The sequence below is a fragment of the Heterodontus francisci genome, chromosome 39, assembly GCF_036365525.1.
Source record: "Heterodontus francisci isolate sHetFra1 chromosome 39, sHetFra1.hap1, whole genome shotgun sequence".
NCBI lineage: Eukaryota > Metazoa > Chordata > Chondrichthyes > Heterodontiformes > Heterodontidae > Heterodontus > Heterodontus francisci.
The window spans coordinates 28,402,344-28,428,925 of NC_090409.1; the positions used below are offsets into that span (position 1 = coordinate 28,402,344).

The 26,582-nt window shown below is 53.6% G+C and overlaps 1 protein-coding gene across 1 annotated transcript in view; it reads right to left on the bottom strand.

Annotated features, from left to right (window-relative positions):
* Nucleotides 1-16,080: 16,080 nt before the first annotated feature.
* LOC137352857 (POU domain, class 2, transcription factor 2-like) overlaps nt 16,081-26,582 on the bottom strand; it is a 153,225-nt gene continuing 142,723 nt past the window's right edge. The window contains exon 10 of the mRNA XM_068018709.1: nt 16,081-18,351. Within this exon, the coding sequence (XP_067874810.1) occupies nt 18,083-18,351 (269 nt within the window). The 3' untranslated portion in view covers nt 16,081-18,082. The remainder of the gene's footprint in view (nt 18,352-26,582) is intronic.

The following is a 26,582-nucleotide window of genomic DNA, read 5'->3' on the forward strand; positions in this document are numbered from 1 at the left end:
GGTTATGTTACATTGAGTGTGTGGGTTATTTTTCAGTGAGTGTGTGTGTTATATTACAGTGAGGGTGTGGGTTATATTACAGTGAGAGTGTGGGTTATGTTACATTGAGTGTGTGGGTTATTTTTCAGTGAGTGTGTGTGTTATATTACAGTGAGGGTGTGGGTTATATTACAGTGAGTGTGTGGGTTATATTACAGTGAGGGTGTGGGTTATATTACAGTGAGTGTGTGGGTTATGTTACAGTGAGGGTGTGGGTTGTATTACAGTGAGTGTGTGGGTTATGTTACAGTGAGTGTGTGGGTTATATTACAGTGAGTGTGTGGGTTATGTTACAGTGAGGGTGTGGGTTATATTACAGTGAGTGTGTGGGTTATGTTACAGTGAGGGTGTGGGTTGTATTACAGTGAGTGTGTGGGTTATGTTACAGTGAGTGTGTGGGTTATATTACAGTGAGTGTGTGGGTTATATTACAGTGAGAGTGTGGGTTATGTTACATTGAGTGTGTGGGTTATGTTACAGTGAGTGTGTGTGTTATATTACAGTGAGGGTGTGGGTTATATTACAGTGAGAGTGTGGGTTATGTTACAGTGAGTGTGTGGGTTATGTTTCAGTGAGTGTGTGTGTTATATTACAGTGAGGGTGTGGGTTATATTACAGTGAGAATGTGGGTTATGTTACAGTGAGGGTGTGGGTTATATTACAGTGAGGGTGTGGGTTATGTTTCAGTGAGTGTGTGAGTTATGTTACAGTGAGTGTATGGGTTATGTTACAGTGAGGGTGTGGGTTGTATTACAGTGAGTGTGTGGGTTATGTTACAGTGAGTGTGTGTGTTATATTACAGTGAGTATGTGGGTTATATTACAGTGAGTGTGTGGGTTATGTTACAGTGAGAGTGTGGGTTATGTTACAGTGAGTGTGTGTGTTATATTACAGTGAGTGTGTGGGTTATGTTACAGTGAGAGTGTGGGTTAGATTACAGTGAGGGTCTGGGTTATGTTACAGTGATGTTGTGGGTTATGTTGCAGTGAGAGTGTGGGTTATGTGACAGTGCGTGTTTGAGTTATGTTACAATGACACTGTGGGTTATATTACAGTGAGGGTGTGGGTTATATTACATTGAGAATATGTGTTATATTACACTGAGGGTGTGGGTTATGTTTCAGTGAGGGTGTGGGTTATGTTAAAGTGAGGGTGTGGGTTATATTACAGTGAGGGTGTGGGTTATATTACAGTGAGAGTGTGGGTTATATTACAGAGAGGGTGTGGTTTTTTTTTACAGTGAGGGTGTGGTTTATATTACAGAGAGGGTGTGGGTTTTTTTTACAGTGAGGGTGTGGTTTATATTACAGTCACAGTGTTGGTTCTGTTACAGTGACACTCTGTGTTATATTCCAGTGAAGGTGTGGGTTTTATTACAGTGAGAGTGTGGGTTATGTTACAGTGAGGGTGTCAGTTATATTACAGTGAGCGTGTGGGTTATATTACAGTGAGAGTCTGGGTTATGTTACAGTGAGAGTGTGGGTTATATTACAGTGAGGGTGTGGGTTATGTTACACTGAGGTTGTCAGTTATATTACAGTGAGAGTGTGGGTTATATTACAGTGAGAGTGTGGGTTATGTTGCAGTGAGAGTGTGGGTTCTTTTACAGTGAGAGTGTGGGTTATATTACAGTGAGAGTGTGGGTTATGTTACAGTGAGAGTGTGGGTTATGTTGCAGTGAGAGTGTGGGTTATATTACAGTGAGAGTGTGGGTTATGTTACAGTGAGAGTGTGGGTTATGTTGCAGTGAGAGTGTGGGTTATATTACAGTGAGAGTGTGGGTTATATTACAGTGAGAGTGTGGGTTATATTACAGTGAGGGTGTGGGTTATATTACAGTGAGTGTGTGGGTTATGTTACACTGAGGGTGTCAGTTATATTACAGTGAGAGTGTGGGTTATATTACAGTGAGAGTGTGGGTTATGTTGCAGTGAGAGTGTGGGTTATATTACAGTGAGAGTGTGGGTTATATTACAGTGAGAGTGTGGGTTATGTTACAGTGAGAGTGTGGGTTATGTTGCAGTGAGAGTGTGGGTTATATTACAGTGAGAGTGTGGGTTATGTTGCAGTGAGAGTGTGGGTTATGTTGCAGTGAGAGTGTGGGTTATGTTGCAGTGAGAGTGTGGGTTATATTACAGTGAGAGTGTGGGTTATGTTACAGTGAGAGTGTGGGTTATATTACAGTGAGAGTGTGGGTTATATTACAGTGGGAGCGTGGGTTATATTACAGTGAGGTGTGGGTTACATTACAGCGATGGTTTGGATTATATTACCATGAGAGTGTGGTTTATATTACAGTGAGAGTGTGGGTTGTGTTACAGTGAGAGTGTGGTTTATGTTACAGTGAGAGTGTGGTTTATATTACACTGAGAGTGTGGTTTATATTACAGTGAGAGTGTGGTTTATATTACAGTGAGAGTGTGGGTTATATTACAGTGAGAGTGTGGGTTATGTTACACTGAGGGTGTGGTTTATATTACAGTGAGAGTGTGGTTTATATTACAGTGAGAGTGTGGGTTATGTTACAGTGAGAGTGTGGTTTATGTTACAGTGAGAGTGTGGTTTATATTACAGTGAGAGTGTGGGTTATGTTACACTGAGGGTGTGGTTTATATTACACTGAGAGTGTGGTTTATATTACAGTGAGAGTGTGGGTTATGTTACACTGAGGGTGTGATTTATATTACAGTGAAGCTGTGGTTTATATTACAGTGAAGCTGTGGTTTATATTACAGTGTGAGTGTGGGTTATGTTACAGTGAGAGTGTGGGTTATGTTACAGTGAGAATGTGGTTTATGTTACAGTGAGAGTGTGGTTTATGTTACAGTGAGAGTGTGGGTTATGTTACAGTGAGAGTGTGGTTTATATTACACTGAGGGTGTGGTTTATATTACAGTGAAGCTGTGGTTTATATTACAGTGAGAGTGTGGTTTATATTACAGTGAGAGTGTGGGTTATGTTACAATGAAGCTGTGGTTTATATTACAGTGAGAGTGTGGTTTATATTACAGTGAGAGTGTGGGTTATGTTACAGTGAGAGTGTGGGTTATGTTACAATGAAGCTGTGGTTTATATTACAGTGAGAGTTTGGGTTATGTTACAGTGAGAGTGTGGTTTATGTTACAGTGAGAGTGTGGGTTATGTTACACTGAGAGTGTGGGTTATATTACAGTGAGGGTGTGGGTTATATTGCAGTGAGAGTCTGGGTTAAATTACACTGAGGGTGTGGGTTATGTTACTGTGAGAGTGTGGTTTATATTACAGTGAGAGTGTGGGTTCTGTTACAATGAAGCTGTGGTTTATATTACAGTGAGAGTGTGGGGTTCTGTTACAATGAAGCTGTGGTTTATATTACACTGAGGGTGTGGGTTATGTTACTGTGAGAGTGTGGGTTATATTACAGTGAAGCTGTGGTTTATATTACAGTGAGTGTGTGGGTTATGTTACAGTGAGAGTGTGGGTTATATTACAGTGAAGCTGTGGTTTATATTACTGTGAGAGTGTGGGTTATATTACAGTGAGAGTGTGGTTTATATTACAATGAAGCTGTGGTTTATATTACAGTGTGAGTGTGGGTTATATTACAGTGAGAGTGTGGTTTATATTACAATGAAGCTGTGGTTTATATTACAGTGAGAGTGTGGTTTATATTACAGTGAGAGTGTGGTTTATATTACAATGAAGCTGTTGTTTATATTACAGTGTGAGTGTGGGTTATATTACAGTGAGAGTGTGGTTTATATTACAATGAAGCTGTGGTTTATATTACACTGAGCGTGTGGGTTATGTTACTGTGAGAGTGTGGGTTATATGACAGTGAAGCTGTGGTTTATATTACAGTGAGTGTGTGGGTTATGTTACAGTGAGAGTGTGGTTTATATTACAATGAAGCTGTGGTTTATATTACAGTGAGAATGTGGTTTATATTACAGTGAGAGTGTGGTTTATATTACAATGAAGCTGTTGTTTATATTACAGTGTGAGTGTGGGTTATATTACAGTGAGAGTGTGGTTTATATTACAATGAAGCTGTGGTTTATATTACAGTGAGAGTGTGGGTTATATTACAGTGAGAGTGTGGTTTATATTACAGTGAGAGTGTGGGTTATGTTACAATGAAGCTGTGGTTTATATTACAGTGAGAGTGTGGGTTATATTACAGTGAGAGTCTGGTTTATATTACAGTGAGAGTGTGGTTTATATTACAGTGAGAGTGTGGGTTATTTTACACTGAGAGTGTGGGGTCCATAAGGGATGTTACTTTGATTGGTAGATGGAGGTACCTGAAACCTGGTGTGACCTTTGCAATTGTCGACTCTACGAATCTGTGAATGATTGTCAGAGCCCATGTTTGTTTAACTGTACAGTTTATTTTTGATGTTTGACACTCAAGTTACAAAAATGACGTGGATTAACGTCACTGTACACATCAAGCTTGTGAAACACACCAGAACATCTACTCACTAGCACAGGACGGAGACTCTAGCACATTATAACAGACGCTCAAATGATAAAATCGAAACTGGGAGAGAGGCAGTGAGAAAGACAGACTGCACAGTTAGTGACAGCCGGGACCCAGGTCCTCCGAGAAGTTGGGCCAATGTACAGGAGCCAGGATCAGACAGCAGGTACTATCAGCTGAGGGGCAGTCTCAGGGCACCATGGTGGCTTAAGGTGATTGAGCCTCACTCCTGCTTGGGTGTCACTTTGCCCAGGAGCCTATCAGGACAGCATCAATCGTTACTATTCATCTTAGCAGCCAACACACACATGCAAGAAATCTTCACGTTTAGGTGACCATCGCAAATGTGTCCTTGTTCAAGCAGAGCCTCTGTTACCAGGGTTACCCCCAGGCTGTTTTTATCAGTGCGGGACCATAGGCCCCGTTACGGGGGTTACCCTCAGGCTGTGTGTGTCACTGCGGGAGCATAGGCCCCGTTACCGGGGTTACCCTCAGGCTGTGTGTGTCAGTTCGGGTGCATAGGCCCCGTTACCTGGGTTACCCTCGGGCTGTGTGTGTCAGTGCGGGTGCATAGGCCCCGTTACCTGTGTTACCCTCAGGCTGTGTGTGTCAGTGCGGGTGCATAAGCCCCGTTACCTGGGTTACCCTTGGGCTGTGTGTGTCAGTGCGGGTGCATAGGCCCCGTTACCTGGGTTACCCTCGGGCTGTGTGTGTCAGTGCAGGTGCATAGGCCCCGTTACCAGGGTTACCGTCAGGCTGTGTGTGTCAGTGCAGGAGCACCAGCACCGTTACCAGGGATACCCTCAGGCTGTGTGAGTCACTGTGGGGGCACTGGCTCTGTTACCGGGGTTACCCTCAGGCTATGTGTGTCAGTCTGGGAGCACAGGCCCCGTTACTGGGGTTACCCTCAGGCTGTGTAAGTCACTGTGGGAGCACAGGCTCCGTTACTGGGGTTACCCTCAGGCTGTGTGTGTCAGTGTGGGAGCACAGGCCCCATTACCGGGATAACCCTCAGGCTGCGTGTGTCAGTGTGGGAGCACAGACCCCGTTACTGGGGTTACCCTCAGGCTGTGTGTGTCACTGTGGGAGCACAGGCCCCGTTACTGGGGTTACCCTCAGGCTGTGTGTGTCACTGTGGGAGCACTGGCTCCGTTACTGGGGTTACCCTCAGGCTGTGTGTGTCAGTGTGGGAGCACAGGCCCCGTTACCGGGATAACCCTCAGGCTGCGTGTGTCACTGTGGGAGCACAGGCCCCGTTACCGGGGTTACCATCAGGCTGTGTGTGTCAGTGTGGGTGCACAGGCCCCGTTAGCAGCCAATGCCATTATTCACAGCTGCTCTTCTGAGGGCCTGTGACATTGCTCAGTTTGATACAGGGCTGCTCTTGTTAAAGACACACTATGACAGTGGGAGCTGGTTTTAGCTCAGCCATCCAGACCTGACAATGGGGGGTCAGTCACTGCAGCTGGAACCTGTTACACAGCTCGGGGCGTGAGTGCAGCTGGGTGGGATCACTCTGAACCCTGGGATCACAAGTTCATTAATTCAGCCCAGGTAACATTCAGAACCAAGCACTTCAAACAACATCAGTTGTTCCATTGGCTCACGATCCCTCTGGCTATAGATTCCACTTGCGCCGTTTTTCACTGGCTGCGGGTACCAGTGGCTCAGTCCTCACGGGCTGCGGGTACTAGTGGCTCAGTCCCACTGGCTTTGGGTCGCACTTGGACAAGGGTGCCACTGAATCAGAGTCCCACTAACTCAAGGTTATACGGGGATGAGGGTCCGACTGGTAGGGGGAATCTGACTGCCAGTAGTATGAGTGTTGAGGAGTTACAGTATTAGTGTGGGGCACTGTGTCTCACTGGACAGTATAGTCACATTGAGCTGTACCAGACGGCAAGGCAAGTACTAGTCGGTCGGCATTGAACCAGACTTAAGGGAGGACTTTGAGGCACCTAGTCTGTGGAAGGAGTGATGCTTGTGGCTTGACTTTGACACTGGCACTTCCCCAACCCAAGGGTTGCTGGACAGTTGAGGTTGATCTGTGGTGTGAGGACAGCTGGATGGAGGTTCCAGCAAGCTGTGGAGTGTGTGTGAGCTCAATACTGGACCATGGAAATCACTGCTTGGCTCAAACATCACGAGTCACGAGCTCATGCTCACAATCTGCGGGAATTGAAAAGCAGAGGCCATGGCAGGTTCCGTCCCAAATTCCACCCAGCAGGAACCCCACTATCTCCGCAGGAAGGGGGTCCTGCCCAGGTTGAGACAGAGCCCCACACACATAGATAGAGGAGAGGCCCAGCTACCATCCCCGGCCTCTGCTTTCACCAGATTGTGACACCGAGTGAGATAAGGTGCCAGCCCCAGTAACGGCTCTGCTGTCTGAACAGGAGCTCTGACCCTGACCCTGGACTGTCTCTCACTGAATGTTATCTTGTGTTGGGTGTGGGGGGGTGGGGATGGAAGAAGAAGTTGAATGAGAGGTGAAATGGGAAGGTGTGGTAGGGGTAGCAGGGAAAGGGAGAGGGGGAGGAGTGAGTGGGAGATGTGGAGGGCGAATGGCGAGCGGAAAGGGGAAGGGGAGTGAGTTGGCAGAGGAAATAGGGGGGAATGGGAGTATTGGGGATGAGAAATGGGGGGTATTGGGAGTATGAGGGAGGGAATAGTGCTATCGGGGAGGAGAAATGGGGGGTATTGGGGAGGGGGGATGGGGGTATTGGGGAGGTGGAATGGGGTGTAGTGGGGAGAGGGGATGGGGTGTTTTGTGGAGGGGAAATGGGGGTATTGGGGGCTATTGGACAGGGGGAATGGGGGGTATTGGGGCAGGAATGGGGGTATTGGGGAGGGGGAATGAGGGGGTATTGTGGTGGGAATGGGGGTATTGGAGAGGGGGAATGGGGGGTATTGGACAGGGGGAATGGGGGGGTATTGGACAGGGAATGGGGGGGTATTGGACAGGGGGAATGGGGGTATTGGACAGGGGGAATGGGGGGGGTATTGGACAGGGGGAATGGGGGTATTGGACAGGGGGAATGGGGGTATTGGACAGGGGGAATGGGGGGTATTGGACAGGGGGAATGGGGGGGTATTGGAGAGGGGGAATGGGGGGTATTGGACAGGGGGAATGGGGGGGTATTGGACAGGGAATGGGGGGGTATTGGACAGGGGGAATGGGGGTATTGGACAGGGGGAATGGGGGGGGTATTGGACAGGGGGAATGGGGGTATTGGACAGGGGGAATGGGGGTATTGGACAGGGGGAATGGGGGGTATTGGACAGGGGGAATGGGGGTATTGGACAGGGGGAATGGGGGGTATTGGACAGGGGGAATGGGGGTATTGGACAGGGGGAATGGGGGGGTATTGGACAGGGGGAATGGGGGGTATTGGACAGGGGGAATGGGGGGTATTGGACAGGGGGAATGGGGGTATTGGACAGGGGGAATGGGGGGGTATTGGACAGGGGGAATGGGGGGGGTATTGGACAGGGGGAATGGGGGTATTGGACAGGGGGAATGGGGGGGGTATTGGACAGGGGGAATGGGGGTATTGGACAGGGGGAATGGGGGTATTGGACAGGGGGAATGGGGGGTATTGGACAGGGGGAATGGGGGTATTGGACAGGGGGAATGGGGGGTATTGGACAGGGGGAATGGGGGTATTGGACAGGGGGAATGGGGGGGTATTGGACAGGGGGAATGGGGGTATTGGACAGGGGGAATGGGGGGGTATTGGACAGGGGGAATGGGGGGGTATTGGACAGGGGGAATGGGGGTATTGGACAGGGGGAATGGGGGGTATTGGACAGGGGGAATGGGGGTATTGGACAGGGGGAATGGGGGGGTATTGGACAGGGGGAATGGGGGTATTGGACGGGGAATGGGGGGTATTGGACAGGGGGAATGGGGGTATTGGACAGGGGGAATGGGGGGGTATTGGACAGGGGGAATGGGGGTATTGGAGAGGGAATGGGGGGGTATTGGACAGGGGGAATGGGGGTATTGGACAGGGGGAATGGGGGGGTATTGGACAGGGGGAATGGGGGTATTGGACGGGGAATGGGGGGTATTGGACAGGGGGAATGGGGGGTATTGGACAGGGGGAATGGGGGGTATTGGACAGGGGGAATGGGGGGGTATTGGACAGGGGGAATGGGGGTATTGGACAGGGGGAATGGGGGTATTGGACAGGGGGAATGGGGGGGTATTGGACAGGGGGAATGGGGGGGTATTGGACAGGGGGAATGGGGGTATTGGACAGGGGGAATGGGGGGGTATTGGACAGGGGGAATGGGGGTATTGGACGGGGAATGGGGGGTATTGGACAGGGGGAATGGGGGGTATTGGACAGGGGGAATGGGGGTATTGGACAGGGGGAATGGGGGGGTATTGGACAGGGGGAATGGGGGGGTATTGGACAGGGGGAATGGGGGTATTGGACAGGGGGAATGGGGGGGTATTGGACAGGGGGAATGGGGGGGTATTGGACAGGGGGAATGGGGGTATTGGAGAGGGAATGGGGGGGTATTGAACAGGGGGAATGGGGGGTATTGGACAGGGGGAAAGAGGGGTATTGGAAAGGGGAATGGGGGTATTGGAGAGGGGGAAATAGGGGTATTGAACAGGGGGAATGGGGGGTATTGGAAAGGGGAATGGGGGGTATTGGAGAGGGGGAATTGGACAGGGGAAATGGGGGGTATTGGAAAGGGGAATGGGGGGTATTGGAGAGGGGGAATGGGGGGTATTGGAGAGGGAGAATGGGGGTATTGGAGAGGGGGAATGGGGGTATTGGAGAGGGAGAATGGGTGTAATGGTGAGGGGGAATGGGGGTATTGGAGAGGGAGAATGGGTGGAATGGTGAGGGGGAATGGGGGTATTGGACAGGGGGAATGAGGGGTATTGGAGAGGGGGAATGGGGGTATTGGAGAGGGGGAATGGGGGTATTGGAGAGGGGGAATGGGGGTATTGGAGAGGGGGAATGGGTGTAATGGTGAGGGGGAATGGGGGTATTGGAGAGGGAGAATGGGTGTAATGGTGAGGGGGAATGGGGGTATTGGAGAGGGGGAATGAGGGGTATTGGACAGGGGGAATGGGGGTATTGGAGAGGGGGAATGGGGGTATTGGAGAGGGGGAATGGGGGTATTGGAGAGGGGGAATGGGGGTATTGGACAGGGGGAATGAGGGTATTGGAGAGGGGGAATGGGGGTAATGGTGAGGGGGAATGGGGGTATTGGAGAGGGGGAATGGGGGTATTGGAGAGGGGGAATGGGTGTAATGGTGAGGGGGAATGGGGGTATTGGACAGGGGCAATGAGGGGTATTGGAGAGGGGGAATGGGGGTATTGGAGAGGGGGAATGGGGGTATTGGAGAGGGGGAATGGGGGTAATGGAGAGGGAGAATGGGTGTAATGGTGAGGGGGAATGGGGGTAATTGGACAGGGGGAATGAGGGTAATGGTGAGGGGGAATGGGGGTTATTGGAGAGGGGGAATGGGTGTAATGGTGAGGGGGAATGGGGGTATTGGAGAGGGGGAATGGGTGTAATGGTGAGGGGGAATGGGGGTAATGGAGAGGGAGAATGGGTGTAATGGTGAGGGGGAATGGGGGTATTGGAGAGGGGGAATGGGGGTAATTGGACAGGGGGAATGAGGGTAATGGTGAGGGGGAATGGGGGTTATTGGAGAGGGGGAATGGGTGTAATGGTGAGGGGGAATGGGGGTATTGGAGAGGGGGAATGGGTGTAATGGTGAGGGGGAATGGGGGTATTGGAGAGGGGGAATGGGTGTAATGGTGAGGGGGAATGGGGGTATTGGAGAGGGGGAATGGGGGTATTGGAGAGGGGGAATGGGTGTAATGGTGAGGGGGAATGGGGGTATTGGAGAGGGGGAATGGGTGTAATGGTGAGGGGGAATGGGGGTATTGGAGAGGGGGAATGAGGGGTATTGGAGAGGGGGAATGGGTGTAATGGTGAGGGGGAATGGGGGTATTGGACAGGGGGAATGGGGGTATTGGAGAGGGGGAATGGGGGTATTGGAGAGGGGGAATGGGTGTAATGGTGAGGGGGAATGGGGGTATTGGACAGGGGGAATGGGGGTATTGGAGAGGGGGAATGGGGGTATTGGAGAGGGGGAATGGGGGTATTGGAGAGGGGGAATGGGTGTAATGGTGAGGGGGAATGGGGGTATTGGACAGGGGGAATGGGGGTATTGGAGAGGGTAGGGACAGGTTCACAAACAAGAGGAGAAAAGATTTGTTTACAAAGACATACAGAAATACAGACAAACAGCTTCTCATCTCCTACATCTAGTGGTGTCCCCAGCACAGGGTGCTGTCGGTACAAGAGATTGAACAAGATACAGAACATTACAAAGCTAAACCCAGGACTATATAATAAAATATACAATTTCACTTTGGATAGCTGAGGTCAAAGGTTAAAGTTCACTTTGGCTGGGTAATTAGATTTAAACACTGAAGGTAGTGGAGTTGTGGACTTTGAAGTTTCTTTGGTTTTATTCCGCAAGAAAAGCGTTTTCATTACATTTTCATTTATTTAATACTTTGTTTCTAGCTTTGGGTTTGAGCTGTTTTGCGGGTCAATGGTCCCGCTGAATGGAGGTAAGGGCATCTCAGTGTGGTCTCTCTCCCTCTCGCACTCTCTCTTGTCCTTTCTCTCCACTTGCACACTCCCAGCCCTCTCCCCTGTGCTATCACCGCCTGTGACCACGTCTTGAGCTCTCTCCTGTGCTCTCTTCCCTTGTGCCCTCCCTCTCACAGAGCCCTCTCCCCCCAAGCTCTCTCCTCTCCCCTTTGCCCTTTCCCCTGTGCTCTCTCTCTCTCTCTCCCCCACGTTGAGCTCTCTCCTCTCCTCCTGTGTCCTGGCCCATCCTTTCAGGAGGGACTGATGGGAGCTGTCTCCCTCTTGCAGTGCCACTCTGACAAGTTTCCTACATGCCAGTGTGTTTTTTTTTTAAACTGACATCCCGCTTGCGATGGAACTCGAGTTGGGAAGCAGCAGATACAAGCTGCTTACTCTCAGGCTGACATACCCGGCCACACCTCCCCCCCCCCCCCCCCCACCCCCACTTCCCTTCCCAGGACAAGATGGAGGCAGGGATTGTGACAGCTGGTCTCGTGCATTGAGCACAGGCCTCCTGCCCAGTTGGCTGACAGAGCAGTGGGATTCGATGTGTGGCTGTGGGGAGGAGAGAGCGAGAAAGAGAGAGAGAGAGAGAGAGAGGCAGAGACACCACTGATGCCCATCATTCAGCGGGACGCGCGCCCTGGAGTGCATAAATGCAAATCACCCAGCTACGAGCGATGCCCTCCTGATCAGTGTAGGTGCCAGCAATCACCCGCATTAGCCTCTTGCGTACTGCAGCTTACACTTTGCTTCATTACCCTCACACACACAATGTCACTAAAACAGCAGCTCTGTCCCGGCTGGCAGTGCCGGGGAGACAGGCGCACCTCCTTGCTGGGGGGCAGGTCTGGACGGAGAGAGAGAGAGAGAGAGAGAGACGCAGGGCTCCCCTCACCTTACCGACACGCCCCTCAAGTGTTGAAACACTGGGCCGGCCCTGCGAGACGTGCTGGTGCTAACAGCTCAGCTCAAATTAGCTCCAATGCTAGCGGAGCCTGGGTTGGGCTGCCAGTGGTTGGAGGCATCCCAGCACTGGATTTGATCCCAGGTTTGTCAACCACCTGGTGAAACTAGCTGAGGTGGCGCTGGATGCCGAGAGACAAACTTTGCCCAGGTTGGAGCTTCGGCTTCATGTTGCGGCCCTGAGGTGACTCGATCCACAGGCTAAAGCAGAGCTGGCACCCAAGGGTGCTCGGGCAGGGAGCTGGGTACCATTGTTTCCCCCACTCCCCACACCCGCCCAACAACCATGTACCACAGTCACCCCGTCTTTGGTTGTAAAAAAAGTTACCACGCTTTTCTTTGTATATTTAGTTTTTCCCTCGTGTCCACAGAGCAAGTTATTGAGAACACGAGTCTTTGCCCAGGGATACTGGAGATGTAACCTTTGGTACGTTCCTTTGGAGGTTTGTTTGATTTATTTCTTTTTCCGTTTTTTGTTTTTTTTCCGTTTGGTAAATGGGTTTGAGGGAAGCACTAAAGACAGCAGCATTGTGACTGCTGCCCCATTTAGACTGGAGGGATTTCGAATATCCAGAAATCACAAACGACAGCACGAGATGCAAGCTCAGCACGGCATCAGTCAGGGACCCCATGGGTTCATGGTGGCGTTTGCGCCCCGTTGTCAAAGGCCTTCCTTTTCTCCCAGACCCACTTCAGGAACCCCATCAGAAACAGCATGGAGGCTTGGTGAAGTGCCGCTTGGTCTGTTCAACAAGCCCAGTAACAAGAGGAACAGAGTGACCAACAATCCTCTCAGCTGCTTAGAGCCAGGACCAGAGAGTGCAGCAAACCTAATACCCTGATCTCTTCAAACTTCCCTCAAATCCCACACCTTCTACAAACCCTTGGTTCTCTTATCCAAACCCAGAGGTTCTCAGCCTCTAATTCTCCCTCTCTGGGTTACACTGGATGCACTGCTGTTCTGCTCTCTCTCTCTCTCTCTCTCTGGGTTGTACTAGGCATATTTTTTTTCTCTCTCTGAATTGCACTGGCTGTACTTTTTTCTCTGGGTTGCACTGGATTCTCTACTTTCTCTCTGGGAGGCATTTGTTGCTCTGTTGTCTCTCCCTCTGGGTTGCACTGGATGCACTGTCCTTTCTCTCTTTGGTTGCACTAGATGCTCTGTGCTATTTCTCTCTGGGCTGCACTTGATGCTCTGTTCTCTCTCTCTCTCTGGGCTGCACTGGATGCTCTGTGTTGTTTCTCTCTGGGTTGCACAGGATGCTCTGTACTCTTTCTCTCTGGGCTGCACTGGATGCTCTGTGCTGTTTATCTCTAGGCTGCACTTGATGCTCTGTTCTGTTTCTCTCTGGGCTGCACTGGATCCTCTGCTGTTTCTCTCTAGGCTGCACTGGATGCTCTGTGCTGTTTCTCTCTAGGCTGCACTGGATGCTCTGTGCTGTTTATCTCTAGGCTGCACTGGATGCTCTGTGCTGTTTCTCAGCTGCACTGAATGCTCTGTGCTGTTTCTCTCTAGGCTGCACTGGATGCTCTGTGCTGTTTCTCTCTGGGCTGCACTGGATCCTCTGTGCTGTTTCTCTCTGGGCTGCACTGGATGCTCTGTGCTGTTTCTCTCTGGACTGCACTGGATGCTCTGTGATGTTTCTCTCTAGGCTGCACTGGATGCTCTGTGCTGTTTCTCTCTAGGCTGCACTGGATGCGCTGTTCTGTTTCTCTCTGGGCTGCACTGGATGCTCTGTGCTGTTTCTCTCTGGGCTGCATTGGATGCCCTGTGCTGTTTCTCTCTGGGCTGCACTGGATGATCTGTGCTGTTTCTCTCTGGTCTGCACTGGATGCTCTGTGCTGTTTCTCTTTGGTCTGCACTGGACGCTCTGTGCTGTTTCTCTCTGGGCTCTGTGCTCTCTTGCTCTCTGGGCTGCACTGGATGCTCTGTTTCTCTCGGGGCTGCACTGCTCATTGTGTGGGAATACTTTGTAAAGGTTTGTTCCGGGATAAGCAGTGTGGGTTCTGGAATTAAAGAACAGGCCCGTCTGTTGCCGATGCGAGATCCCACCCCAGCCCGCAACCTCATACAACACCCGCTGGATTCATTATCTGTCGTATGATCCTCCCTCTCCCACCCAGCCTGCGCCTGAGATTCCTCCCAGGCCCTGACCACAGTCACACTACAGCTCATGACTGATCTGAGCCCTGGTTTTAGTGTCAGTGTCTGACTGCTGCATGCAGTGCAGTCTGAGAGACAAGAAAGGGACTGACGCCCGCCCTCACTGCTGGCAATGTGGAGGGAGGGTCCCAGGACCGAGTGAGTCAGTGCCTCTGCATTGTCACTCAGTTCCCTCCACACCACCCTGTACTGCACAGTATCGCCGGGCCCAGCCTCAGACAGAGCTAAGGGTCCTGTGCCGTGCTGTGCTGGAACCTGTGCTCCCTAGTGTTCCGCGAAAGCCTTTATTTGGTTCATCAAAGTATATGAGGTATATGACGGGCTATCTCCCTACCCCCGGAGTGGTGTCATTGACGCATTCGTTCATCAAAGGTATCTGCGGTTTATTTGGTTGTATTTGTTTAAAGCTCTTTATGTGTACGGACCTGGGCCAGACAGTGTTCACTCAGTGCTGGGCTAGAACCCGGCCTGGAAGAAACTCTCCCCCATCCGGGATAGACACCCCCGCCCCCACCCGGGATAGACACCCCCACCGATCCGGGATAGACACCCCCACCGACCCGGGATAGACACCCCCGCCCCCACCCGGGATAGACACCCCCGCCCCCACCCGGGATAGACACCCCCACCGATCCGGGATAGACACCCCCACCGACCCGGGATATACACCCCCGCCCCCACCCAGGATAGACACCCCCGCCCCCACCCGGGATAGACACCCCCACCGATCCGGGATAGACACCCCCACCGACCCGGGATAGACACCCCCACCGACCCGGGATAGACACCCCCGCCCCCACCCGGGATAGACAACCCCACCGACCCGGGATAGACACCCCCGCCCCCACCCGGGATAGACACCCCCACCGATCCGGGATAGACACCCCCACCGACCCGGGATAGACACCCCCACCGACCCGGGATAGACACCCCCGCCCCCACCCGGGATAGACACCCCCACCGATCCGGGATAGACACCCCCACCGACCCGGGATAGACACCCCCACCGACCCGGGATAGACACCCCCACCGACCCGGGATAGACACCCCACCGACCCGGGATAGACACCCCCACCGATCCGGGATAGACACCCCCGCCCCCACCCGGGATAGACACCCCCACCGACCCGGGATAGACACCCACGCCCCCACCCGGGATAGACACCCCCACCGACCCGGGATAGACACCCCCACCGACCCGGGATAGACACCCCTGCCCCCACCCGGGATAGACACCCCACCGATCCGGGATAGACACCCCCACCGACCCGGGATAGACACCCCCACCGACCCGGGATAGACACCCCCACCGATCCGGGATAGACACCCCCACCGACCCGGGATAGACACCCCCACCGACCTGGGATAGACACCCCCGCCCCCACCCGGGATAGACACCCCACCGACCCGGGATAGACACCCCCACCGATCCGGGATAGACACCCCCACCGACCCGGGATAGACACCCCCACTGACACAGGATAACCCCTGTCTCTGTCCTGGGATAACCACTACCCCACCCCAAACCTACAATTAACCTCCCCACTCCCTTCCCCACCGGGATTAACATCCCCATTCCCCCTCCCACCCCCCCCCCCTCCAGGATTAACTTTCCCACTCCCTTCCCCACCGGGATTAACATCCCCATTCCCCCTCCCACCCCCCCCCCCCCCCAGGATTAACTTTCCCACTCCCTCTCCCCCCGGGATTAACCTCCCCATTCCCCCTCCCCCCCAGGATTAACCTCCCCATTCCCCCCGGGATTAACCTCCCCATTCCCCTTCCCCCCCCCCCCCCCGGGATTAACCTCTCCATTCCCTTCCCCACCGGCCACTTGGCAGAATCAGTTTAGCCAAAGCCAGTGAATCTCAGCGAGCCATCAGTAATAGGAATGAATATTAACGTTCAGTTTCAATATTAATCATGGTAATTAATATTAATGAGGTTGATTAATATTAATGATTCTAACTGAGGATGAATATTGAGAGACTGAGATTCACTGAGGCACCCGGTGAAGCCAAACACTGAGTGAGTGACCCTGACCCTGACCGGGGTCATTTTCTTTTTGGTAACTCTGTGCATCAGGATTGCGTTGACAACCACCTCCGGTTAATGTGGAGATAGGAGAATTTTTGGTCTAAAGTCAAGTTTCTTTTGTTTTTTATACATATGCAATAAAAGCCGAACATAGATTTCTTCTATAAAAACTATTTAGCTAAACAGATACATTCCATCTAAAGTAAGTGAGGATCACTTCAGTTCCAGGTTTAAAGGGGGGGGATTTAAAGGGAGGCAGTGAGGAGGAGGCTGGGGGCGCCCTCTGACCCCTGCACAAACTCTCCGAAAGCTGTACTCGTGTACACACTGGTTCAGTCCCGTGTACACACTGGTTCACACACTCGTGTACACACTGGTTTAGTCCCATGTACATAGTGGCTCACACTCATGACACACTGATTCACACACTCATTTACACTTTGGTTCAGTCCCATGTACACAGTGGCTCACATACTCGTGACACACTGGTTCACACACTCGTGTACCACACTGGATCATGTACTCGTGTAAACACTGGTGCACCCATTTATGGACACACTATTCACATACTCGGAGACACACTGATTCCCACACTCGTGTACACACTGGTTCACACACTTGTGTACACACTGATTCACACACTTGCGTACACACTGGTTCACACACAAGCACAGACAGGTTCACACACTCATTCACACACCCGGACACACAGTGGTTCACACACTCATGCAAGCACTGGTTCACACACTCATGTGCACACTGGCTCACGCGCCCGTGCACACGCTGGTTCACACACGCATGCACGCACTGGTTCACACACTCGTGCACACGCTGATTCACGCACTCGTGCACACACTGGTTCACACACTCGTGCACATGCTGATTCACGCACTCGTGCACACCCTGGTTCACACACTCATCCACATGCTGGTTCACAGTCTAGAGTTAAACACCTGAAATCAGAAATTGGGAAGCAAAAAGCTAAACTGAGGTCAGAGATTGGGGGAAATCAGGCTGGGCGCTGGTTGCCTTTTGCCATCCCACCCCCGTTTAGTCCCATCCCATCGAAATGGCCCACTCCATCTCTCAGCAATACTTTGGTTTTATTTTTCATTATTAAATATATTTCGAAGGAAAGCCAGGGCTTGTTTTTTTGGGAGATGGGAAGTCCCCGGGAGCAGAGAGAGAGGAGGGTCTGGGTCTGGGTCTCCCGTTGGGACCACACCCTGGCTATGAGGTATATTGGAGCAGAGACAGCAGTGTCTGTCATTTCATTTCAACCGAAAACCTACTCTTGTTTTACTTGAAATGTTCAAACGCTGGAGAAAGGTTTTAAAAAGCCTTGTGTGTGTGTGTTTTTTGGTGAGTGTATTATAACTGGGAGTTCAGGCACTAGATAATAGCAATAAGAAATGATTCTTTCATTTGGTTTGGCGGTTTTTGGGGAGGTGTTTGTATCGGAATAAAATATTTCAAACAGTAAATAAATAGATAAATTCCCTCCCCACCAGGATGTAATACAAGATAAACACTACAAATGATATAAAACCCCCAAATCCCAGAGAAAACATAAAAAATGCAAACTGAAACCATTACAGAATCCATTCTGAAGAAATAAAAGTCGTGCGTCTTTCTGTGAGTGAGCCCCCACCCTCCGGGAGCACAGGCTGTTGGAGTGCCCAGCACCTCTCTGGGGTTGCTCCTCGACGGGTCAGAGAGGGAGCTGATGAACTGGAGTCAGAGTGGGTGTTGCTCCGCAGGCGCCCCCGCCTGGGTCACTCTGCACTGGATCCCGCTGGGTTGACGCTGGCAGAGGACACCTCCGACTCGCTGCAGGTGGCGGAGGGCTTGCTTTGGAGTGAAGTGACTGAGGCCAGGCTGACAGCAGCTGGGTTACCGGCGAGGAGAGGCAGGCCAGGGTGGTTGAGGAAGAGAGGTGAGGTAACAATGCTCTGTGTCCCTGCACTGCCTGCACCGCTCGACAGCACCAGGTTACCGCTGGCATCAAGGCTGGGGATTGGAATGGTTCCACCACTCGCGAGGGCTGCAAGAGAAGAAGGCAGAAGATGAGGCCCAGGCACTGAGGACACGACATAAACATTAAGAGTGCAAAGGGAGAGTGCCCAGTGAGAGTGCAGAGGGAGAGTACCCGGGGAGAGTGCGGAGGGAGAGCGCCCAGTGAGAGTGCAGAGGGAGAGTGCCCAGGGAGAGTGCAGAGGGAGAGCGTACAGGGAGAGTGCAGAGGGAGAGCGTACTGGGAGAGTGCAGAGGGAGAGCGTACAGGGAGAGTGCAGAGGGAGAGCGTACAGGGAGAGCACACAGGGATAGCGTACAAGGAGAGTGACCAGGGAGAGCGTACAGGGAGAGTGCAGAGGGAGAGCGTACAGGGAGCGTGCAGAGGGAGAGCATACAGGGAGAGTGCAGAGGGAGAGCGTACAGGGAGAGTGCCCAATGAGAGTGCAGAGGGAGAGCGTACAGGGAGAGTGCAGAGGGAGAGCGTACAGGTAGAATGCAGAGGGAGAGCGTACAGGGAGAGCGCCCAGTGAGAGTGCAGAGGGAGAGCGCCCAGGGAGAGTGCAGAGGGAGAGCGTAAATGGAGAGTGCACAGCGAGGGCACCCAGTGAGAGTGTACAGTGAGAGTGCACAGTGACAGCGTACAGTGAACGGGTCCAGTGAGAGTGCACAGGGAGACTGCACAGGGAGAACGCAGAGGGAGACTGCACAGGGAGAGTGCACAGGGAGAGTGCACAGGGAGAGTGCATAGGGAGACCGCATAGTGAGAGTGCACGGTGTGGGTGCACAGTGAGAACGAACATTGTAAGCAGAGATCAGAGCGCCCAGTGAGAGCGGACAGTGTGATCACGCAGTGAGAGCGTACAGTGAGAACACACAATGAGAGCAGCAGTGAGAGCGCACAGTGAGAGCACACAGTAAGAGCGCACAGTGAGAGCGCACAGTGAGAGCACACAGTGAGAGTGCACAGTGAGAGCATACAGTGAGAGCACACAATGACAGCATGCAGTGAGAGCAGCAGTGAGAGCGTGCAGTGAGAGCACACAGTGAGAGCGCACAGTGAGAGCGCACAGTGAGAGGACACAGTGAGAGCGCACAGTGCGAGCGCACAGTGAGAGCAGCAGTGAGAGCGTGCAGTGAGAGCGCACAGTGAGAGCGCACAGTGAGAGCGCACAGTGCGAGCGCACAGTGAGAGCGCACAGTGAGAGCGCACAGTGAGAGCAGCAGTGAGAGCGCACAGTGAGAGCAGCAGTGAGAGCATGCAGTGAGAGCGCACAGTGAGAGCGCACAGTGAGAGCGCACAGTGAGAGCACACAGTGAGAGCAGCAGTGAGAGCGCACAGTGAGAGCGCACAGTGAGAGCAGCAGTGAGAGCGCACAGTGAGAACAGCAGTGAGAGCGCACAGGGAGAGTGCACAGGGAGAGCGCAAGTGAGAGCGCACAGTGAGAGCGCACAGTGAGAGCAGCAGTGAGAGCGCACAGTGAGAGAAGCAGTGAGAGCACACGGAGAGTGCACAGTGAGAGCGCACAGTGAGAGCAGCAGTGAGAGCGCACAGTGAGAGCGTGCAGTGAGAGCACACGGAGAGTGCACAGTGAGAGCAGCAGTGAGAGTGCACAGTGAGAGCATACAGTGAGAACACACAATGAGAGCAGCAGTGAGAGCGCACAGTGAGAGCGTGCAGTGAGAGCACACGGAGAGTGCACAGTGAGAGCAGCAGTGAGAGTGCACAGTGAGAGCGTGCAGTGAGAGCACACGGAGAGGGCACAGTGAGAGCGTGCAGTGAGAGCACACAGTGAGAGCGCACAGTGAGAGCAGCAGTGAGAGCGCACAGTGAGAGCGCACAGTGAGAGCAGCAGTGAGAGCGCACAGTGAGAGCAGCAGTGAGAGCATGCAGTCAGAGCATACAGTGAGAACACACAATGAGAGCAGCAGTGAGAGCACACGGAGAGTGCACAGTGAGAGCGCACAGTGAGAGCGCACAGTGAGAGCAGCAGTGAGAGCGCACAGTGAGAGCGCACAGTGAGAGCAGTAGTGAGAGCGTGCAGTCAGAGCATACAGTGAGAACACACAATGAGAGCAGCAGTGAGAGGGCACAGGGAGAGTGCACAGGGAGAGTGCACAGTGAGAGCGCACAGTGAGAGCAGCAGTGAGAGCATACAGTGAGAGCACACAATGAGAGCACACGGAGAGTGCACAGTGAGAGTGCACAGTGAGAGCACACAGTGAGAGCAGCAGTGAGAGCGTGCAGTGAGAGCATACAGTGAGAACACACAATGAGAGCGTGCTGTGAGAGCGCACAGGGAGAGTGCACAGGGAGAGCGCACAGTGAGAGCAGCAGTGAGAGCGTGCAGTGAGAACACACAATGAGAGCAGCAGTGAGAGCGCACAGTGAGAGTGCACAGGGAGAGCGCACAGGGAGAGTGCACAGTGAGAGTGCACAGGGAGAGCGCACAGGGAGAGTGCACAGTGAGAGCAGCAGTGAGAGCGTGCAGTGAGAGTGCACAGTGAGAGCGCACAGTGAGAGTGCACAGTGAGAGTGCACAGTGAGAACACACAATGAGAGCAGCAGTGAGAGTGCACAGTGAGAGTGCACAGTGAGAGCACACAGTGGGAACACACAACGAGAGCAGCAGGGACAGTGCACAGTGAGAGCAGCAGTGAGAGTGCACAGTGAGAGCGCACAGTGAGAGCAGCAGTGAGAGCAGCAGTGAGAGCGTGCAGTGAGAGCAGCAGTGAGAGCGTGCAGTGAGAGCGCACAGGGAGAGTGCACAGTGAGAGCGCACAGTGAGAGCGCACAGTGAGAGCAGCAGTGAGAGCGTGCAGTGAGAGCAGTAGTGAGAGCGCACAGTGAGAGCGCACAGTGAGAGCAGCAGTGAGAGCGCACAGTGAGAGCGCACAGTGAGAGCGCACAGTGAGAGCAGCAGTGAGAGCAGCAGTGAGAGCGCACAGTGAGAGTGCACAGTGAGAGTGCACAGTGAGAGCGCACAGTGAGAGCGCACAGTGAGAGCAGCAGTGAGAGCAGCAGTGAGAGCGCACAGTGAGAGCGCACAGTGTGAGCAGCAGTGAGAGCAGCAATGAGAGCGCTCAGTGTGAGCGCACAGTGAGAGTGCAGAGGGAGAGCGCCCAGGGAGAGTGCAGAGGGAGAGCGTAAATGGAGAGTGCACAGCGAGGGCACCCAGTGAGAGTGTACAGTGAGAGTGCACAGTGACAGCGTACAGTGAACGGGTCCAGTGAGAGTGCACAGGGAGACTGCACAGGGAGAACGCAGAGGGAGACTGCACAGGGAGAGTGCACAGGGAGAGTGCACAGGGAGAGTGCATAGGGAGACCGCATAGTGAGAGTGCACGGTGTGGGTGCACAGTAGAACGAACATTGTAAGCAGAGATCAGAGCGCCCAGTGAGAGCGGACAGTGTGATCACGCAGTGAGAGCGTACAGTGAGAGCATACAGTGAGAACACACAATGAGAGCAGCAGTGAGAGCGCACAGTGAGAGCACACAGTAAGAGCGCACAGTGAGAGCGCACAGTGAGAGCACACAGTGAGAGCGCACAGTGAGAGCATACAGTGAGAGCACACAATGACAGCATGCAGTGAGAGCAGCAGTGAGAGCGTGCAGTGAGAGCACACAGTGAGAGCGCACAGTGAGAGCGCACAGTGAGAGGACACAGTGAGAGCGCACAGTGCGAGCGCACAGTGAGAGCAGCAGTGAGAGCGTGCAGTGAGAGCGCACAGTGAGAGCGCACAGTGAGAGCGCACAGTGAGAGCACACAGTGAGAGCAGCAGTGAGAGCGCACAGTGAGAGCGCACAGTGAGAGCAGCAGTGAGAGCGCACAGTGAGAACAGCAGTGAGAGCGCACAGGGAGAGTGCACAGGGAGAGCGCAAGTGAGAGCGCACAGTGAGAGCGCACAGTGAGAGCAGCAGTGAGAGCGCACAGTGAGAGAAGCAGTGAGAGCACACGGAGAGTGCACAGTGAGAGCGCACAGTGAGAGCAGCAGTGAGAGCGCACAGTGAGAGCGCACAGTGAGAGCGTGCAGTGAGAGCACACGGAGAGCGCACAGTGAGAGCAGCAGTGAGAGTGCACAGTGAGAGCATACAGTGAGAACACACAATGAGAGCAGCAGTGAGAGCGCACAGTGAGAGCGTGCAGTGAGAGCACACGGAGAGTGCACAGTGAGAGCAGCAGTGAGAGTGCACAGTGAGAGCGTGCAGTGAGAGCACACGGAGAGGGCACAGTGAGAGCGTGCAGTGAGAGCACACAGTGAGAGCGCACAGTGAGAGCAGCAGTGAGAGCGCACAGTGAGAGCGCACAGTGAGAGCAGCAGTGAGAGCGCACAGTGAGAGCAGCAGTGAGAGCGTGCAGTCAGAGCATACAGTGAGAACACACAATGAGAGCAGCAGTGAGAGCACACGGAGAGTGCACAGTGAGAGCGCACAGTGAGAGCGCACAGTGAGAGCAGCAGTGAGAGCGCACAGTGAGAGCGCACAGTGAGAGCAGCAGTGAGAGCGCACAGTGAGAGCGCACAGTGAGAGCAGTAGTGAGAGCGTGCAGTCAGAGCATACAGTGAGAACACACAATGAGAGCAGCAGTGAGAGGGCACAGGGAGAGTGCACAGTGAGAGCGCACAGTGAGAGCAGCAGTGAGAGCATACAGTGAGAGCACACAATGAGAGCACACGGAGAGTGCACAGTGAGAGTGCACAGTGAGAGCACACAGTGAGAGCAGCAGTGAGAGCGTGCAGTGAGAGCATACAGTGAGAACACACAATGAGAGCGTGCTGTGAGAGCGCACAGGGAGAGTGCACAGGGAGAGCGCACAGTGAGAGCAGCAGTGAGAGCGTGCAGTGAGAACACACAATGAGAGCAGCAGTGAGAGCGCACAGTGAGAGTGCACAGGGAGAGCGCACAGGGAGAGTGCACAGTGAGAGTGCACAGGGAGAGCGCACAGGGAGAGTGCACAGTGAGAGCAGCAGTGAGAGCGTGCAGTGAGAGTGCACAGTGAGAGCGCACAGTGAGAGTGCACAGTGAGAGTGCACAGTGAGAACACACAATGAGAGCAGCAGTGAGAGTGCACAGTGAGAGTGCACAGTGAGAGCACACAGTGGGAACACACAACGAGAGCAGCAGGGACAGTGCACAGTGAGAGCAGCAGTGAGAGTGCACAGTGAGAGCGCACAGTGAGAGCAGCAGTGAGAGCAGCAGTGAGAGCGTGCAGTGAGAGCAGCAGTGAGAGCGTGCAGTGAGAGCGCACAGGGAGAGTGCACAGTGAGAGCGCACAGTGAGAGCGCACAGTGAGAGCAGCAGTGAGAGCGTGCAGTGAGAGCAGTAGTGAGAGCGCACAGTGAGAGCGCACAGTGAGAGCGCACAGTGAGAGCAGCAGTGAGAGCGCACAGTGAGAGCGCACAGTGAGAGCGCACAGTGAGAGCAGCAGTGAGAGCAGCAGTGAGAGCGCACAGTGAGAGTGCACAGTGAGAGTGCACAGTGAGAGCGCACAGTGAGAGCGCACAGTGAGAGCAGCAGTGAGAGCAGCAGTGAGAGCGCACAGTGAGAGCGCACAGTGTGAGCAGCAGTGAGAGCAGCAATGAGAGCGCTCAGTGTGAGCGCACAGTGAGAGTGCAGAGGGAGAGCGCCCAGGGAGAGTGCAGAGGGAGAGCGTAAATGGAGAGTGCACAGCGAGGGCACCCAGTGAGAGTGTACAGTGAGAGTGCACAGTGACAGCGTACAGTGAACGGGTCCAGTGAGAGTGCACAGGGAGACTGCACAGGGAGAACGCAGAGGGAGACTGCACAGGGAGAGTGCACAGGGAGAGTGCACAGGGAGAGTGCATAGGGAGACCGCATAGTGAGAGTGCACGGTGTGGGTGCACAGTAGAACGAACATTGTAAGCAGAGATCAGAGCGCCCAGTGAGAGCGGACAGTGTGATCACGCAGTGAGAGCGTACAGTGAGAGCATACAGTGAGAACACACAATGAGAGCAGCAGTGAGAGCGCACAGTGAGAGCAGCAGTGAGAGCGTGCAGTGAGAGCAGTAGTGAGAGCGCACAGTGAGAGCGCACAGTGAGAGCGCACAGTGAGAGCAGCAGTGAGAGCGCACAGTGAGAGCGCACAGTGAGAGCGCACAGTGAGAGCAGCAGTGAGAGCAGCAGTGAGAGCGCACAGTGAGAGTGCACAGTGAGAGTGCACAGTGAGAGCGCACAGTGAGAGCGCACAGTGAGAGCAGCAGTGAGAGCAGCAGTGAGAGCGCACAGTGAGAGCGCACAGTGTGAGCAGCAGTGAGAGCAGCAATGAGAGCGCACAGTGTGAGCGCACAGTGAGAGTGCAGAGGGAGAGCGCCCAGGGAGAGTGCAGAGGGAGAGCGTAAATGGAGAGTGCACAGCGAGGGCACCCAGTGAGAGTGTACAGTGAGAGTGCACAGTGACAGCGTACAGTGAACGGGTCCAGTGAGAGTGCACAGGGAGACTGCACAGGGAGAACGCAGAGGGAGACTGCACAGGGAGAGTGCACAGGGAGAGTGCACAGGGAGAGTGCATAGGGAGACCGCATAGTGAGAGTGCACGGTGTGGGTGCACAGTGAGAACGAACATTGTAAGCAGAGATCAGAGCGCCCAGTGAGAGCGGACAGTGTGATCACGCAGTGAGAGCGTACAGTGAGAGCATACAGTGAGAACACACAATGAGAGCGTGCAGTGAGAGCGCACAGTGAGAGCACACAGTAAGAGCGCACAGTGAGAGCGCACAGTGAGAGCACACAGTGAGAGCGCACAGTGAGAGCACACAGTGAGAGCACACAATGACAGCATGCAGTGAGAGCAGCAGTGAGAGCGTGCAGTGAGAGCACACAGTGAGAGCGCACAGTGAGAGCGCACAGTGCGAGCGCACAGTGAGAGCGCACAGTGAGAGGACACAGTGAGAGCGCACAGTGCGAGCGCACAGTGAGAGCAGCAGTGAGAGCGTGCAGTGAGAGCGCACAGTGAGAGCGCACAGTGAGAGCGCACAGTGCGAGCGCACAGTGAGAGCGCACAGTGAGAGCGCACAGTGAGAGCAGCAGTGAGAGCGCACAGTGCGAGCGCACAGTGAGAGCAGCAGTGAGAGCATGCAGTGAGAGCGCACAGTGAGAGCGCACAGTGAGAGCGCACAGTGAGAGCACACAGTGAGAGCAGCAGTGAGAGCGCACAGTGAGAGCGCACAGTGAGAGCGCACAGGGAGAGTGCACAGGGAGAGCGCAAGTGAGAGCGCACAGTGAGAGCAACAGTGAGAGCGCACAGTGAGAGAAGCAGTGAGAGCACACGGAGAGTGCACAGTGAGAGCGCACAGTGAGAGCAGCAATGAGAGCGCACAGTGAGAGCGCACAGTGAGAGCGTGCAGTGAGAGCACACGGAGAGTGCACAGTGAGAGCAGCAGTGAGAGTGCACAGTGAGAGCATACAGTGAGAACACACAATGAGAGCAGCAGTGAGAGCGCACAGTGAGAGCGCACAGTGAGAGCGTGCAGTGAGAGCACACGGAGAGTGCACAGTGAGAGCAGCAGTGAGAGTGCACAGTGAGAGCGTGCAGTGAGAGCACACGGAGAGGGCACAGTGAGAGCGTGCAGTGAGAGCACACAGTGAGAGCAGCAGTGAGAGCGCACAGTGAGAGCGCACAGTGAGAGCAGCAGTGAGAGCGTGCAGTGAGAGCGCACAGGGAGAGTGCACAGTGAGAGCGCACAGTGAGAGCGCACAGTGAGAGCAGCAGTGAGAGCGTGCAGTGAGAGCAGTAGTGAGAGCGCACAGTGAGAGCGCACAGTGAGAGCGCACAGTGAGAGCAGCAGTGAGAGCGCACAGTGAGAGCGCACAGTGAGAGCGCACAGTGAGAGCAGCAGTGAGAGCAGCAGTGAGAGCGCACAGTGAGAGTGCACAGTGAGAGTGCACAGTGAGAGCGCACAGTGAGAGCGCACAGTGAGAGCAGCAGTGAGAGCAGCAGTGAGAGCGCACAGTGAGTGCGCACAGTGTGAGCAGCAGTGAGAGCAGCAATGAGGGCGCTCAGTGTGAGCGCACAGTGAGAGTGCAGAGGGAGAGCGCCCAGGGAGAGTGCAGAGGGAGAGCGTAAATGGAGAGTGCACAGCGAGGGCACCCAGTGAGAGTGTACAGTGAGAGTGCACAGTGACAGCGTACAGTGAACGGGTCCAGTGAGAGTGCACAGGGAGACTGCACAGGGAGAACGCAGAGGGAGACTGCACAGGGAGAGTGCACAGGGAGAGTGCACAGGGAGAGTGCATAGGGAGACCG